At 36.2% G+C, this 18183-nt stretch overlaps 1 protein-coding gene across 6 annotated transcripts in view; it reads right to left on the bottom strand.

Annotated features, from left to right (window-relative positions):
- GPR155 (G protein-coupled receptor 155) overlaps positions 1 to 18183 on the bottom strand; it is a 41261-nt gene that overhangs the window by 13695 nt on the left and 9383 nt on the right. For 3 of the 6 annotated variants that reach the window (XM_081584603.1, XM_081584600.1, XM_081584604.1), the window contains exons 3-10: positions 14967 to 15366; positions 13145 to 13310; positions 12103 to 12258; positions 10467 to 10550; positions 9221 to 9338; positions 4825 to 4909; positions 4632 to 4722; positions 3362 to 3572 (exon numbers count right to left, since the gene is read on the bottom strand). In XM_081584603.1, the coding sequence (XP_081440729.1) occupies positions 3362 to 3572; positions 4632 to 4722; positions 4825 to 4909; positions 9221 to 9338; positions 10467 to 10550; positions 12103 to 12258; positions 13145 to 13310; positions 14967 to 15366 (1311 nt within the window). Of the gene's footprint in view, positions 1 to 2308; positions 2381 to 3361; positions 3573 to 4631; positions 4723 to 4824; positions 4910 to 9220; positions 9339 to 10466; positions 10551 to 12102; positions 12259 to 13144; positions 13311 to 14966; positions 15367 to 18183 lie in introns of all 6 variants that reach the window. The other 3 variants (XM_081584602.1, XM_081584599.1, XM_081584601.1) reach the window with 2 other exon arrangements.

The raw sequence follows: 18183 nt of genomic DNA, 5'->3' as shown, positions 1-18183 counted from the left end.
TTATCCATGCTATGTTATTAGTTTTCACTGTGTTTTGGGAAATAAGAATTTGACCACTTTCCTAAAATATAGCTTTGATTTCACTACTCCTTGGATGAATTCTAGTTTCACACAGAATTCATCCAAACCTTCTTCTAAGTTTAGCTCAAAACTCACTTTTTTCAAGAACATGTCTCCTACCAGTTTTGAAGATGCAGTAAAAGCAATTGTATTCTTTTTTATTTTTAGATATATACTGCTGAAACTCTCATGCTGGTTTTTAGGTAGATTGGTTTACAGAAGTCACACGGAGACACCTACTATGGAGTTGTAATTTTACTCTGTATAGTCAGAGAATTGCATAGTGTCCTTTAAAACATCACACACATACATGGACATGGTGCTCCTTGATATGGACTATAATAGAATAACTTCAGTGATAAACTGTATTGGAACTTAATGTGCTAAAAAGGCATAATTCATAGGCTGAAACTTTCATTGATAATATGCTCTAATTTTTCAGTAGTGTCATTAAAAATAAAAAAAGATTTCAAAGTATAAAAACTATCATCTACAATAAAACTATTACAAACATCTTTCTAAATTTAAGATAATGATGCCACAGAATAATTGAAAAGAAAACACAGAAATCATCTGACCCTGCCTCTTATCTTCAGAAACTTGAAGGCTTAAATCCACTAAGATAAATTGTTAAGAAAACAGATATAAAGCCAGCCCATTCCAAGGACATATGTGTAGGGAACACACACATATAGCAGTTTTTCCCTTCAAACATGAGCCTTCTTATTTATGTGTATATGTTTGTTTGTTGCTCAGTAATACACTACACTTATTTATTATCTTTTCATTCTACCCTTTAACCTCCTTCACCCATTTCTCCTACCCTCTACTCCCCACCTCTGGCAACTACCAATCTTGTTCTCAGTATCTGAGCTTTTTTCCCCCCAAAGATTCCATATATAAGAGAGATGATATGGCCTTCTCTTTTATTAACTGAACCTTTGATCTCATATTAAAGTAGGTTAATTTTCCTTTCAATTATAACTCCACACTTACAAGCAAGTCATGTGTCTCTGACAAATGTGTAGCGAGGGGCAGAGTGGAGTGAACTATTTTGGATTACTGAGATTTGGGGAGGCCAGGCTGGACATCTAATGTGCTATGTATTAATACTATTAGCAAAGCAGAAGAGAGCAGACTGTAGGGAAGGAAAATAACCAGACAGGTTTAAAAACCTTTTTCCTAGGAACATGAGTGAATAGGCAAATAAACAAGAACTTTGCCATAGCAGTTTTCAGGGGAGCTTCAGAAAATCACGTCATATCTTATCAACCCATCCATCTATCCATTCATCTAACAAATCTTACTAAACATATATAGGAAACCTGATACCATGCTAGGTGCTGAGGCTATAATGGTGGGCAAGTCAGTCAAAGCACTTATAGTCTAGTGGGTTATACTGATAATTTAAAAAGCAATTATAAAGCAGTGAGATAAGATGAGAGAGAGGTATAAACATTACAGAAGGTTTTTTATTGAGATAAGCCATAACTGTCTTCTGATTCTCTATTTATTTATACAAAAGGTGCCAGCTAGTTATCCTGCTGGAGATGATGACAGGGTTTAAACAATATCTACGATATTGTTTATTTGCTATTTTTAAAGGACAGTAAAGACAGCAGCAAAAGTCTCTGGGCTTAAGACACTTAGTTTAGGACTCTCTGCACACATTCACAGGGCTTTGGTGGACAGTTCTAAAACACTTGCAGGAGAAGAAGACTTAGAGAGTGGTGAATGGTCTTTACAACCTATCTGAAAACATATAGTAGATTGATTTATAGGATAAATGTAAGAGTCCACAAAGAGGGCAAGGAAGGAAAGGATGCTGGGCGTGATCAGAAAAGTACTCTAGACGTCAGAAAAGTGGCTTTTAAAATTTTAGTGAACACATACACATAATCCTTAAATTTCCATTTTCAAAGGGAAAATAGTCAAGAGGACTCAAAAGAATGAAATTCTGATGCTATAATCACAAAGGATCTAACAAAGAAATTAGTGAACACCACCAATAAAATGAACTAAAGGAGGCCTGATTGAAGCAGGGTTAATGTAAATCAATACTTGGCCAAATACAGCCGCATGTAGTGGGCCCCACAGCCCTGTGTAGGAGGTGTTATCAGCATCAGATACAGAAACCAAGCCACAGGAAACTTGCATAAGACCAAATAATAAAGTTCTAGAGTCAGACTTGCACCCAGGCAGACTGGTTCCATATCCCTGTTTCTACCCCCCGTCCTATCCTACTTACAGTTTGGGATGGTGAAGGACGGGAGGAAGGAAGGCAGGCAATATAAGCCGTGAGATATGTGGGATCTTCTTCCTTTTAAGACAGTTAAAATGTTTTTTTAAACCTTTTCTCTTTTTTCTCTACTTATTGCTATTTACAACTAATAGTTTAAAGATCAGGCATCTCCCTACTCTATAAACTCTCTAAACAAAACAGAGGCCATCATTTACACTTCCCAGCACAACAGTCTATGTCTATGAAATCTCTCCACGCACCAATGAATCCAAAATGCAAACTCTACTGCTGAATTCCCTCCATGAATTGAGGCAAACCCCATAACAACTGTTAACACATTAAAAAAGTCACTGGTTAGGGTCATATTTTCACACAGGGACATATGTTCACTATAAATAAACATTTTAGGCTTTGCAGTTCATTGGGTGTCTGTTGAACGACTCAACTCTGCCAATACAGCATGAAAGCATCCACAGACAATACAGAAGTAAATAAGCATGTCTGTGTTTCAATAACATGTGATGGATACAAATTTAAATTTCATATAACTTTCAAGTGTCATAAAATATTTGTCTTTTAAAATTTTTTCTTCAACCCTTTAAAAACATAAAAGCTATTCTTAGGTTTGGGGCCATACATAAACAGGTGGCAGACTGCAGTTTGCCAACTCCTAACTTTTACCATTAACCCGGCTTCAGTTAAGCCTCTTTAGTTCATTTTATTGATGGTGCTTGCTTGATGCACCGCTGTTAACAAACATAGATGCTTAGTTTCCTAGAAAGAGCCTTCCCGCAGTTGTTACTCTTCTCTAAACTCTCAGGCCCAAAGAAGTCTGAGGATTAGACTTATTATCACAAAAGATTATCCTCATAAAGATTTATAAACAAGAATCTAATAAATGAGCTTGTAAGCTCTTTCTATTATTGACTATGATTCAAGTTCCCCATTTTACAAATACCTGTGATATTGAAGATACTTCAAGGAAGTTCCCTTAAACAAAACATTTAGAGTACATGCTATATAGGCATATAAAAGTTTCTTTATATTTAAGGATCATACTTGTTTCTGGGACAGAACTTATAAAAGATTCAGGTTCATTTATTGGCGCTGGATTGTCCTCAAAAGCAGTGTTTCCTGGCTCTGCTGCTTTGTGGTCCTGAGACTGGTCGAAACCTTCATAGCGTCCTGCTTGGGAGGTGCGGTTCATACACATGAGTGATATGCCAGCTACCACAATGCTGCAGAACAGGGTAACTGCCGTGATGATCATCTGTCAACATTGCAAAGAGACGTTAGGCCACTTTTCACAATCCCAGCTTGATAATCTTAGTAGATGACTTAAGGGCACTTTTTTGGTGGAAAATGCATTATCTCGATAGTTATAAATGCTCTATAACAGTGGTTCTTAAAAAAGAGGAAGAGTATGGAATGATTGTAAAGTACTTACAGAGAAATTAGGGTTTGTCGCTAATCAAATGAGATGTCTAGATGTTCTTTCCACTATGCATCATGTCCTTGGTTTACCCTACAAGTAATCTAATGTAAGTGAAAGTGATAGTTGCTCAGTTGTGTTCGACTCTTTATGATCCCACGAACTGTAGCCTGCCAGGCTCCTCTGTCCATGAAATTCTTCAGCAAGAATACTGGAGTGGGTAGCTATTCTCTTCTCCAGGGGATCTTCCTGACCTAGGGATCAAACCTGGGTCTCCCGCACTGCAGGCAGATTCTTTATTGTCTGAGCACTTATAGACTTTTTCTTCACATCAGAGTTTTTGTTTGCTTTAATATATAGCTCAAGTGTACTTTAACTAGAGACCTTATTATGGTGATAATACTAAAGATAAGTAATTACAGCTAATACTTATAATTTTCAGCTAAAAAAGACATATGTGTTAGTTGCTCAGTTGTGTCTGATTCTTTGTGAGTCCATGGACTGTAGCCTACAAGGTTCCAATGTCCATGGAATTCTCCAGGCAAGAATACTGGAGTGGGTTGCCATTCCCTTCTCCAGGGGATCTTTCTGACCCGGGATCTGACTCAGGGGTCTCCTGCATTGCAGGGAGATTCTTTACTATCTGAGCTACCAGTGAAGCCCCAAAACAGACTGAGGTATGTAAAATCATTTTTTTAATTTCATTTTCTTTTTTATAGACATGTAAATACATTTATCACATTTTGAGGTGTAAGTTAACAAAGTGACCTAGGATCGCCAGTGTGATAAGCAATAAGTTGGAATAAATTTTCAAAATTAATTTCAATGTAAGTATAGCAAAACACATTAAGCAGCTAAAAAGACATTCTCAAGAACAGATCAATAAACTCTTCTCACCTGTTCTTTTCCATAAAAGAAGGCTGAGTCAATGCTTTCTCCATTATGTTTTCCAGTTATCAAAAGAACACCAATAAGGAGAGCAGGAATCCTATAATAATGAGAGTTGAGAGAGAGAGAGAGAGAAAGAGAGAGAATGAATAATAACTGTGTATGTGGGAACAGGTAAGCAAACAGAAAGCTACCAACTTACCCCCAGCCAGATATTATGATGATTCCAACAGGAATTTGTACCCTTTCTCTCTTTTTCAAAAGAAACAAAGAAATTGCTAGAAGGCCTAAGAATAAGAAATAGAGATTAAAAGATAGGTGATTACTCTTGATGTTGATCAGACTTCATGGAACTTTAACCAAGCTTATTTCAATAGTAGTCTGTAGTTCTTGCCCTAGAATTTACTCCTTCTAAATAAATGCTTTTCCCAATATTTTGAAGCAAGTTTTCTTAATTCAAAATCATTTGTTTTCCCTCCTATATTGCTTCTTTACTAAAATCTTCTTGTTTTATACATGAGGATTTTTTCAAAAAGCCCAAATCATTTTGTTCTTGTGACTCATGTGTTTGGAATCGAAGTATATTTGCCAAAAAAAAAAAAAAAAATTTTTTTTTAACTAGATACAGAACAATTCTAAAAATAAAAACACCCCCATTCTGCTGTTGCTAAGAAAGTATAGGCAATTCTCACAAAGGTTTGTTTTTGGAAAATTCACCAAGTCTAAATGATGGGCCTTAATATAAACTTAATACAGAAACAAATGTTTTAAACATTCGGACAGATGTTTTAAAACAAATATTTCATGAGCTTTCCTTATACTTTATACCCAATTATTTATAGAAGTAACATCTTATTTAATAAATGTTACACAGTTATAGAAGCTTAGAACTTTAGGGTTGGAAGGGACCACTGTCTTCAATTAATTCCTTCATTTTATAGCTGTGTAAACAAGGGTTTCAGAGAAGGCAATGGCACCCCACTCCAGTACTCTTGCCTGGAAACTCCCATGGACGGAGGAGCCTGGTGGGCTGCAGGCCATGGGGTCGCTAAGGGGCGGACACGACTGAGCGACTTCACTTTCACTTTCATGCATTGGAGAAGGAAATGGCAACCCACTCCAGTGTTCTTGCCTGGAGAATCCCAGGGACGGGGGAGCCTGGTGGGCTGCCGTCTGTGGGATCGCACAGAGTCGGACACGACTGAAGCGACTTAGCAGCAGCAGCAGTAGCAAACAAGGGTTTGCCCAAGCCACACAGCCAGCAGAGGGCAGAGCAAGACTAGAAACCCAGTCTTCTGACAGAAGGTTAAGTCCTTCAGCTCTGTTCAGTGTTTCTAAAACTCAAGTCTGTTGACCCATAGGGATCTGGAAATTTCTATGAGAAATGTTAAGTCTTTTTGGTTTATTTGCAGCAGTAACCATCTGGGTTACCATCTTATAACCAAAGCACACTCCCCGCGTCCAAGGTAAGAGAAACCCAGGTAAGACGGTAGGCACTGAGAGAGGGGATCAGGGGGCAGACAGACTGAAACTACAGTCACGGACAACTAGCCAATCTGATCACATGGATCACATGGACCAGAAAGTTAAGTGCCGAAGAATTGATGCTTTTGAACTGTGGTGTTGGAGAAGACTCTTGAGAGTCCCTTGGACAGTGAGGAGATCCAACCAGTCCATCCTAAAGGAGATCAGTCCTGGGTGTTCATTGGAAGGACTGATGTTGAAGCTGAAACTCCAATACTTTGGCCACCTGATGCAAAGAACTGACTCATTGGAAAAGACCCTGATGCTGGGAAAGATTGAGGGCAGGAGGAGAAGGGGACAACAGAGGATGAGATGGCTGGATGGCATCATTGACTCAATGGACATGGGTTTGGGTGGACTCCAGGAGTTGGTGATGGACAGGGAGGCCTGGTGTGCTGTGGTTCATGGGGTCGCAAAGAGTCAGACACGACTGAGCAACTGAACTGAACTGAACACTCTCATTATTTCAGGGCTTATGTCTGGTTTTATATGAAGTTTGAGCCAAGTGAAGGCCAAATGATACCACAACACAGTTCAAATTAACGTTCTGTGGTAGTCTGAAGAGGGGAAAGCAGTGAGATAACCAGGTCATAAACCCACACATCAAAGTAAAGGTAGGCCAAAAAAACCCACCAAAAAACCCTAGCAGAGAAGTGAGTTCAATTTTACATTTCAAGCTGTGATTCAGATTAGCAAAATAAGATCCTTTGTCATGTCAATTAATGTTGCTTATTACTTACTGAGCTTGTATTTTTGTTTAAATCTAATGAATTTGCTTTGGTTTTAAAATTGTATATTAGCTGTATATAACATCCAACCAGCTGATGCAAAGAGCTGACTCACTGGAAAAGACCCTGATGTTGGGAAAGATTGAAGGCAGGAGGAGATTTGGGTGACAGAGGATAAAATGGTTGGATGGCATCACTGACTCAATGGACATGAGTTTGAGCAAACTCTAGGAGATAGTGAAGGACAGGGAAGTCGGGAGTGCTGGAGTTCATGGGGTAACAAAGAGTCAGACACGACTTAGCAACTGAACAACAAGGAATTCATACCTAGATTTAAGATTATACAGATTAAGTAACACTGTGCTATCAATAATACGAATCAACACTGAGCTCCTTGAGAACTGTTTTTCTTTATAGGGGACCCACTCAGTTCTCAAGTTCAAGAGATACTATCGTACCAGTGCTCCTCCCAATGCATTTGTACCCTCTATTGTTTCAGGTTTAAGGTGCCAGGGAAACAAGTGAACAATCACAAAGGAGTGCCAACTGTGTTACAATAGTGAGGGTGCTCTTGAAAATTCTAATGTTTATCATTTTATTCCTGCCTTGTGACAATATTGACAAATGAAAAAAAGGCTCAGTCTAGGCCTGATGAAGCTCACTGATGAAGCTGTGAGAGCTCTTGCCTCAATCAGTTAAACTCTTTGGGCCTTATTTTCCTCATTTGCAAAATGAAAGATTTAAACTAGACCGGTGTTCCCAAAAGCAAGAAGACTGTAGGTGGCACAAGGATGAACTTTTTTTTTTTTTTTTTTTTACTAATTATGCATTTAACATGTGCTTGAAAAAATTTTAACTAACACATAAAACCTGGGATTTTACTGACGTAAGGCTAAATTTGTAATATTAAAGTTAAAAAAATAAGTTAATTTTAAGGGGGAAAGAAAGGACAAGTGGTATGCAGATATGGCAAAATTCATGAGGATGGTTTGCAAATGAGTAAAACTGAAAATGGCTGAACAAAATGATTTAAAATGACCTTTTAGATCCAAAATTCTGTTATAATAATCTCAAGGTTAACGGGCACCTTCATCGGGGTCAGGAAATTCAGAACAGCTTCTTTGGAGATTTTGGTATTCATGCTTGAAGAGGATTTCAGAGAAACTTGGGGCTTTTTGATAAACTGAGCTCTTTACTGCTCTCTAATTCTCATTATAAATTTGACCTTAATAAACCTAAGTATTAGAGATCAAGTTGTTTCTTCTGTATTTGGAAATAATCCCTAAGCTCTTTTAACTTGACAGGTCATGAAAATTCTTACACCATGGAAGGTGTACTTGCCTTTAAAAAAGTACAAACCTCCTGTTTGCACTGAATTCATTTTGTAATTCCTCACCGAATTGTTGCTTCACTTCAAAAAGCTGTTGACTTAGATGGGTCCTGCTTTTGATCCTGAAGGCAAGAAATCAAAGGCCTATTCCCTCCAGCCACTTCCCGACACCTGCCTCCTAACAGTGGCTATAACTAGCGCAACAATTCTACAATTTCCTTTTATGTGCCATTTTACAGATTTGCATTTGTGGTATGACTACAAAGCAGCCAGACTGACTGTTTCACAAACATACCAGAATGCGTGCACCCAGATCAATGTTTTCCTTCAAATGATCAACGTACTAAAACATTCTGAATATCCTTTTTGGAGCCAGTTTAAATAAAAAATAGTTTTTTCTTACTGACTATTCTTCTATTTCCATACCCTTTTAATCACTTGTTTTTCTTGTTCTTATATTACTGCTCTTCCTTTTACTTAATAATACAGTTAAATTTGTTGAGTGCCACGTACCAGGCATAAACATCCATATTTAATTTAGTTCTCAAAATCACCCTGTAAGGTACGATAATCCAAGCTTACATATAAGGAAACTGAGACTGCAAGTTAAGTCATTTGCTTAGGGCATAATGATAATTATTGTTCATTCAGTTCGGTTGGGTTCTAAGCGCGCTCTGGTATACAGCTCACATCCTCATCCCCCTCTGCCCATTCCTTCTCTGCCTACCTGCTTCCAGTGCTTGCACCCTTGATGGCTCAAAGGGGAGCTCTGCCCTGAGCTAGAACCCAAAGCCCTGAGGACAAGGACATGTGACTGGAAACCATCTGAGCCCAGGTAGAAACAGAGTGATTAGGAAACAGAACTCAGCTTTGCAGACTGCCTAGTTAGTGAGCACATCTGCCTGAGCAGATTCCCTAATCGTGTACTGCTAGACTTAAAATAGATCACTAGAAGCTGGAACCTCAAGCGATGGAGGGGAGGGGGACCCTAAATTTCTCTTCATGATCCAACTTACCTGTCCACAGGTAGGTGCTATAGAGGGAGCTGTACAATAAGACAAACACCAGAATTTGTCCAACAAAATTTTTTTCTTTAACAAAATTCCATATCATCATTCCAGCACAGACGATAGACTGAAGAAAAAATGATGATGAAAAAAACAAAGTCAGTCATACTCATATGACTCATACTCATGTGTTTTACTCACAGCAACTATAATTATTCATTTAAAATTATTGCTGAGTAATTAACTATTGCATTTTAGTTATACTGAAACAGTAAGTTTTATGATTAAAAAACTTTTTATACAGCACCTTTAACAATGTACATATTTAATTGAAACAGATAATGACAATGTTCTAAATCCTAAGCTTATATTTAGTAAAGGTTTACATAGAAAATGCTAAACTTCTTTTCAGTGTAATTTGAGACATGCAAAGATTTAGCTAGAAAAGTAAGATTACAAGAAAGTTAAATTTTTAATAATTCAATAACTTCTATTAAAAAATGCAAAGTTATCAGCAAATGTCATTACATTACAGTTGTCTTTTAGTATCCACGGAGGATTGGTTCTAGGACCCCTCCTTATCCCCTGACAGATATATACCAAAATCCAAGGATACTCAAGTTCCTTACACAAAATCTATAGTATTTGCATACAACCTATGTACATCTTCTTGTATACTTTAAAAATTTTTTTTTAAATTGAAGGATAATTGCTTTACAGAATTTTGTTGTTTTCTGCCAAATATCAACATGAATCAGCCATAGGTATACATATGTCCTCTCCCTCTTGAACCTCCCTCTCAACTCCCTCCCCATCCCACCTCTCTAGGTTGTTACATAGCCCCTGTTTGAGTTCCATGAGTTACTTTAAATCATCTACAGATTACTTATAATACCACATACAATGTTAATGCTATGTAAATAGTTGTTGGCATATGGTAAATTCAAGATTTGCTTTTTTGGAACTTGCTGAAAATTTTTTTTCTGAATATTTTCAATCTGTGGTTGGTTGAATCTCAGCATGTGGAACCTATGGAAATGGAGGGCCAACTGTATCAGCCTCAACTTTATATAGTGCAAGATCCAATGCAATATTTAATAAATTAGGAATAAATTAATTATAATCAAATTGCAACAACTGATTGCACTTGGTAAAAAACACTTTGATTTTATAACCGGAAAAACCCAACAAAGAAATTTTCTCCTCTATAATCAATGAGAAAAACATAGCTTTAATTATCTGTAGGTTTACTAACCTGAGCGATGAGTAAATTAGTTGTAAGCATATGAGGAAGCTGTTTATATTTCTTGCTCAAAAGAAGAATAGCCAAAGACCAGATCTTAAAGACAGAGTTTCAAAAGTTATTCAGGTTTCTTAATCTTTATAACTACTTATTAATTACTAATTTTTATTTTTAATTACTAATTACTTATTAGACTCTTTAAAGAATTCTTTTATCCTGGTTCAAACAGGAACTGCAATATTTTATTTATTTTAACCTTAGTTCCCAAAAGGGTATTAAGGTAAACTAATATCCAAAGTAAAATAAAAAGCATGGGGAGAACCTATGGTAAATTAACTCCAAAAATGACAGTCTTCAAGAACTAATGCCTCGATCAGGGCCATGTTCCAACTTTCCCTACCTTTGGTAGCTGGGGTGGGACATAGGTTCACAGCCAACTATTCAGAAAAAGAGATTAGTGGGAGATGCAGTTATAACGCACTACCATAAATTTTCCCTTTTTGATTCCACCATATTGGCTCATGAGGTATCTAAGTTCCAGGCTATCTTACTTCCAACAATACATGTCACCCTCCTTAAGATGAATTTTCCTGCATTCTTTACATTTAGAAGGATACATAATAGTTACCTAAATATGCTATTTGATTTCCTTCTTTCTTCTCACCTCATTGTCAATCAAGTTATGTTGTCTCTCCCCTATTCACCAAACTGCCCTCTTATCAATGGGCATAGATTTTAAGAACATGTAACAGAAGCAAAATTTCTTAAAAACTATATTAATCACACATGTATTTGTTGCCAATGTATATATTCATCCTTATCTCCTTTGACAGCAAATATTGTCTTTTTTTTTTAAGCCAGAATACTATTTGAATTCAATAGGCACTCAATCTACAAGATACTCTAGTTGCCAAGTGTTTAAGTATTTAATATGGGCTAGGTATATTCAAAAGTTTCATTAACATTAAATGGGTGTTTGGTCTTAATCCCAAAGGTCCCTGACAACAACACAGTTCTACAATCGCTCTGTATAGTGATTCCCCATTTGCAGAATGCTTTTTATATATATTGTCTCACGTAATCCAGTTATTATCTCTATTTTATAGATGAGACAACTGAACCTTAGAGCAGTTAAGGTTACTCCACAGAGAAATATAGCTAGTTTGTGATCGGTGCATGAGTGCATGCTAAGTTGCTTCAATAGTCTCTGACTCTTTGTGACCCCATGTACTATAGCCCACCAGGCTCCTCTGTCCATGGGATTCTCCAGGCAGGAATACTGGAGTGGGTTGCCATGCCCTTCTCCAGGGGATCTTCCCAACCCAGGGATTGAACCCGTGTCTCTTAATGTCTCTTGCATTGGCAGGTGGGTTCTTTACCACTGAGCCACCCAGGAAGCCCCAGTTTGTGACAGGACCAGGAGTCAAATCCAAGTCTGACTAAATCACATGCCTTGTCTGTTTATACAACTCTACCTTACCAAATGGAAAGGCAAAACTCAGAAGGCTGATATTATATTTTATGGGCAGGCTTTGGTTTCCTCTATTGTACAAGAAATTAGGTTTTTATTCCCTAACTTTCTATTACCAAGCTATTTTCAGATTCATTCTGTGATTTTTCATTCATTTTTATACTGAATCATACTTACCAAGGAGACCAGGCTGATAATACTTATATCAAAACTAACATTCTGGATGGCATATGCCAATGGCTTAGGGTCCATGGTGGGAAAAGTCAGTAACCAGGCAGAAACGTACATGATCGGTGCAGACACAAACGTGCTTATTACCATCCCTGAGGTTATCTGCCAAAATGAAATCAAACTGAGGAAGAGTCATAGACTCAAACAATTCGCATAAACTTTAGCCACAGCACACTAAGGCATTCTAAAATAAAAGCAAGAGTGAGTAAAAAGACATCATAGAATCCAGCATGTTATCTAATAGCATATTCCCCTTTTCTGAGCGTTCTTAAAGAAACACAGTTAAGTTCCTTTGGCTCCTCTTTTAATCCATGCTCAATTTACATCTGCATATAACAAATGCTAGAAATCCCACAGCTGATGGTTATCTTCTAGGTTCTTGAAAGTAAACCATATTAATGACCTACTTAAACTGATGACCAGTTTCTTTCCATACTATTTGATAAACTATAGGGCAATAAAAGCAATTTCAAAAAGAGAAAAATTACCATGCAAATATTCTACCGATTAAATAATAGAACTAATGGAACTTCCATAAACAATTTAGTTCCTTCATGTTGTTTTCAAAAACACCTACTCTAATGCTGTAGATAACATATCCAGTATGCTTGGACACTAGTTGGTGTTAACCAATTTAACTACTTACCGCAGTTGATTATGTGGTGTTTGGCATCTGGTGGCTGGATTATCAATGAATAAAACAGATTTTTCTCCCTCAAATTTCAAAAATTATCCTTCTATAAATAACCTTCAGGCTTAACTATAATTACAGCATTAAAATACTTGAAACTAAAAAGATGAATGAAAAAATTCATGGCTGAATAAAGATCCCAGATTAAATAACTCTATTGTTACATGATGCCTCTTTATTTACAATGAGGCAGTTTCCAGATATCAAATTCTCATAATAGAATGTAGATTTCTGTGTTTCAAAAATTCATTTTTCTACTAACCAAACAATCAAACTTAGCAAGTAATATATACATACAATCTCTACTTCCATGTTGAACTGTGTTGCAAAGATAGCCACTCCCGGTGCTACAGGAAAGACACCATACAAAAATGCATAATTTGATAAACTTGTGTGGTTTACTGCACTGTCGTCCTTGTCCAAGAGTTCCACCATTTCTCTGCACAGAAGTGGCAGCACCAGGCTGAAGAAACAAGAAATGCATCATTTGCTTGACATCAAAGCATGCTAGTCCCCAAGTAATAAATTGCTCTAGTGAATTTGGCATTAGGTTATTCTTTTTCTGCCCAGAAGGTATCATTTTATTGAAAGAATCAAATATTCAATTTGGAGCTACTTAAAGTGAAACAATATTCTTTAAACATCAGGAATTAGGAGGAAAAGAAACTCATATTTTTTTGTGTTCTATGAATAATTTTCTTGCAAAACATTTGTAAAACGTTGCAATTATACTGCTGTTACTTGCTTTCTATATTAGTTCATTGCAATGTTAAAAGAAAAAAAAAGACTCACAATCTGAGTAAATTTGTTTAAAAGAAAATTACTAAACATTTTTTTTTGGGGAAAAAAAACAGCTGACCCTTATTATGATCAGGGTTTTAAATGGTTCAAGTAATAACAATGCTACTAAGTAGATTCTAAAAGGCAGTAGAGAAATTGGTTTCTTACAATTAGTTTTTTATCTTTGTAAAGAAAAAAGGTGTAGCAAAGGGAACTGAAATAACTGAGGTAGAGCAGAAGCTAGTTCAGTTCAAATCTGGTGAAAAGTCAATTATGAAACAAATCCTCCAGGATTCCATACAAAGAGCGTATCAAAAGTAGTGAATTAAAGGAGCTTTCCTTTAAAAAGAACAAAACCAAGGTTAATATTGTCACAGCAGCACCTACAGAGATGCTCTCGGGAGTCAAGAACCACTTTTATGTATTTTTATAATTAAAAGAAGAATAAATTATCTAATAGGAATCATAGAACCAGAAAAAAATTTTTAATGAGAATATTTAAATATTTATAAGTAATGGTTGGTAATCACTGTCATTGTCAGAACCATATTTACTATTGTAGCAAAACTAAATATTACTTTATTTCCAAGAGCATAACACCACTATAAATAATCTTCAGAATTTATATTCATTTTTATTATTTTGAAAATATAGATACTATTTCATATTGCACAGTTCTCATGAATTTAGTTGTCTACAGAGGAGCTAAATTCAATAGTTAAATATGCCCCAAGTGCCTTGGGATCATCTCATAGTAAAATTATGTCACCTATACCAGGAAGTATAATTCCATGGCTAAAGAGCTAAAGAGGCTGAAGAACTATTAAGTAAGGAGCTAAGAACTTTTCATTTGCAGATTAGGATCAGATGGCTGATAATAGTCAATACTACTGACTATCCATATTTAGAAAATTTAACCACCTTCAGAATTTTAGAATATTTTCCCTAAATTCATGAAATAAAGTTTATGTTCAAAATTATTGCTTTCCTCATAGCCAATAGGATTTTAATAGATTTAGAATACTCAGAAATCCTGCAAAATTCCCTTAAAACTATGATCAAACTAGGACCTTGGAAGATATTAGGTAAAATTACATAAAAGCTGAAGGGAAACCATAGTCTTTATCCTTTAACAGTAAAATGGATAAAACAACCTGCACAGAAATGACTTTCCACAATCACCAACATCACACTTTCCTTTAAAACCATTCAATTAGGAGGGATTACTACTATCGAACTATTTAAAGGAGAAAATAGTTACACACATAGCCCAACAGATTGGCTAAATACAGTAAGGCTTTCACAAAGTATAATCCCCAAGTAAATAAGTGAAACTTACAGTTTAGCTGTGATGAGAAGTATTAGTACAACAAATGCTGACTTCTTCAGTTTCTTTATTTTTCCTACCATTGTAAGACCAAGATAAAATAGAGCTGATCCAGAAAAAGAGTTTGCAAGTCCATCAAGAAAATTTTCCATATATTCAGGCACCTTTTGATCAAGAATAAAATTGAAGGCAATGCCAATGAAGACCATAAATACTATTGGGTTCTGTAACACACGCAAAAGTCCAAGTCCCACAATTTTCACTTTGTTTTGAGAAGCATTCTGAGTGTCTTTCCATTTCTGAATTTCACAGAAGATAAATCCTATAGGGTTTAACATCATCAGAGATATTGGTGCCACTAAATAAATGTACTGGAGATATTCTGGGTATGTTGTTTGATACAAAGCTTCAACTGCAAAATACAAATTAAAATTGATTTAAAAATATTACCACAGAAATATATTAATAAATTATGTATATAATATGTTCCTTGCTTAATTATAACATACTGTACATTAACCTAAATAGTGTAGAATGACTTCATTAGCTTAGTTTTGGAAAAATATATTTTAGTAAAGCTGAAAAAGAAGAAAAACACACTATATTAAATGACATAGTTTATAAAGTGATAATCAACTTTTAAAAATTATTTTTAAACTCACTAATTTTTACTATGTAAAGGCTAAGACTAGTCTCAAGAAAGGGGAAGAATTGTACAGTTCTTAAAACAATTTAAAGTTAAAATCTACTAACCAAATGTTTAAGTAGTCATAGCACCAAGGTGGTTGTTGGTTCTCTTGAGAGGGAAGTTTCACTGAAGTGATGAGGCAGAAATCAGAGGACAAAGGACAGAAATGGAGAAATGGAGGAGACAATGGACTGAAAAATGAGGACTGATATGATGGAGTCCAAGCTACATAGGAAAAGTAGTGAAGACAGGACATAGCTAACAGATAAAAAGCAGAGGGGTCAGAGACTGGAGGTTCCTGTGAAGTCCAAGAAGTAGGTGTAGTTGGAAATTTAGGAGATCACAGCAAGTCGGATAGTGAGCTATTGAGTTTAGTGTTTCCCAGATGGCTAGGTCCAGGATGTGGCTATGGGAGTTGGCGGCTAAAGTGGAGTAGAGGAAAACATCATTGAAGGTGAGAAGGTCAAGGAACTGAGGGAACAGAGAACTTGGTGGGTAGTTCACATGGATACTAATGTCAAACAAGATAATGGCAAAACTTGGGAGTAGAGATGATGACAGAGAGCCAGATATTAGTCTTCAGTGAATGAGGAGTGACGAGAATGAGGTCAGCAGGTGACAACAATGAGGATGAGTGGTCTAGCAGGCAGCAGGAACCTCAAAGAAGCAGTTTGTACAGAAGAGCAGAGAATAATGTATACACAGTGGCTGTGAGGATGCCAGTCCTGCCTACCCACTGCTCACGTGGTATGAGGTGATAAGGAAATGAGCAGCCTATACTGAAGAGGAATGAACATCTCAGGAAGGAAGACCAGTGAAGGTGCTGAAGAATTAGAGATGGTAAAGTGGACCCAAGAAATGTTTTGAAGGGGGATACAGTAAAGTCATGTCAATGTACATTTAACTAATGCAAATTCAACTACGCTTTCTTAGCAAAACAAAAGCTTCAATTTTCTTTTTCATATAGCATGTCCCCAAGTACAAACTCATTACTTATTCACTGAAGAACAACGCTTGAGAAAGAATCTGGCTTTTAGACTTAAGAAAAATGGTACAATATACATGGAATATGTGTTCTGTATTTTGTGGGTGATTTGAGGGATTTTTCAGGGGTTCAATTATATATGATGACTTTAGAATCTAACCACGGTGTAAGAGGACTCTCCCTGATTCACATGAGGGTTGGTGGCCTGGTCTTGGCTTGATCAGCACAACTTAAAGCCTTGCAGCTAGAAAACTGATCTCTAGGCACATTTTTGGCAATGAGTTCTGAAATTATTCAACCTAATATATAAAAAGGTTGATTCATAAATGATTTTCAAGTTGAGAGAGATAAAAAGGAGAACAGCCACAATCACTCACAATCACTTGCTTCATAAGAGATGCAATCATGTGAAAAAATGTAAAAGATTAAGCTTCTCAATTTACATTAAGATAAAGTGACACAGGTAGGAAAATATATTTGTTTACTTACTCAGGATACATAAGTTCAGTTAATGTCAAGTACATGTCCCATTAGTTATGTAACTGGATTATATAACCTTTAGAAGACACTGTTCTCAGTAGCTAAAACCTACTTTTTATAAGATTCAATTCCCCTTTTTTCAGCGAAGCACATAGAGAGGTTTCTAATATCTCTGAAATGTAGTGGTTAAACAAAACGCATTTGATTACCTAAAATTTCACAAATTCTTTCCCCTGATTTCCAAATTAGATATACTAGCTCTATAACTCAGTGGTTTTCTTTCATGTTTCTAAAGTTTCACCTTTTAAGTTTAAAAAAATAAAAGCAGTGCTTTTGATAACTATTTCTAGTTAGCTACAGCTTTGATTAGATAGTCTAACTCAAAGAGAAACCTGCCCACCCCTCAATTTTTAAAATAGAGTATATTTTAGAAAAGGCTTTTGTTTTCAATCTGAGCTTAAGAGTTTCCCCAAGTAGCCAAAATAAAATTCACAAGGCTTTTCCTTTGAGAATGTAAAAGCACACAAGCTTCCTTAAGTTAATGCCTTTTTTTTTTTAAACCAGAAATGTACTTTCCTGGCACAGTAGCACTTAATCACCATCATATAATGGACTTCAGGTTGTTTTAAAAGTTCAAAGCAAATATGAGCAGTAGTCTATTATCTAGGTCTAGCCAATCACCAAATACTTTCTTCTTTGGCATGATCTTTTGTATTTGATTCCTATATGGAATCTTGATTCCTACTATTCCCACTATTTAAAAATCTCAAAACTGGACTTCCATGGAAGTCCAGTGGTTAAGACTTCACCTTCCAATGCAGGGAGTGTGGGTTCAACTCCTGGTCAGGGAGCTAAGATCCCACATGCCTAGTGGCTAAAAAATAAAACAAAGCTGAAGCAATACTGTAACAAACTGAACAAAGACCTTAAAAATGATCCACATCAAAAAAGAGAATCTCAAAATTGGGTTACCTACTGTTTACCAACCTATATTCCTCTGGTTTTGCTTGACCATCCCTTTCATCCATTTTATTTGCTATCGACAATGCAACCTAAATCTTAAATTTCAAAAATTA

Source organism: Giraffa tippelskirchi, chromosome 3 (genome assembly GCF_054371585.1).
Source record: "Giraffa tippelskirchi isolate mGirTip1 chromosome 3, T2T-mGirTip1v1.2.pri, whole genome shotgun sequence".
Lineage (NCBI taxonomy): Eukaryota > Metazoa > Chordata > Mammalia > Artiodactyla > Giraffidae > Giraffa > Giraffa tippelskirchi.
This window is presented reverse-complemented; position numbering and strand designations above follow the sequence as displayed.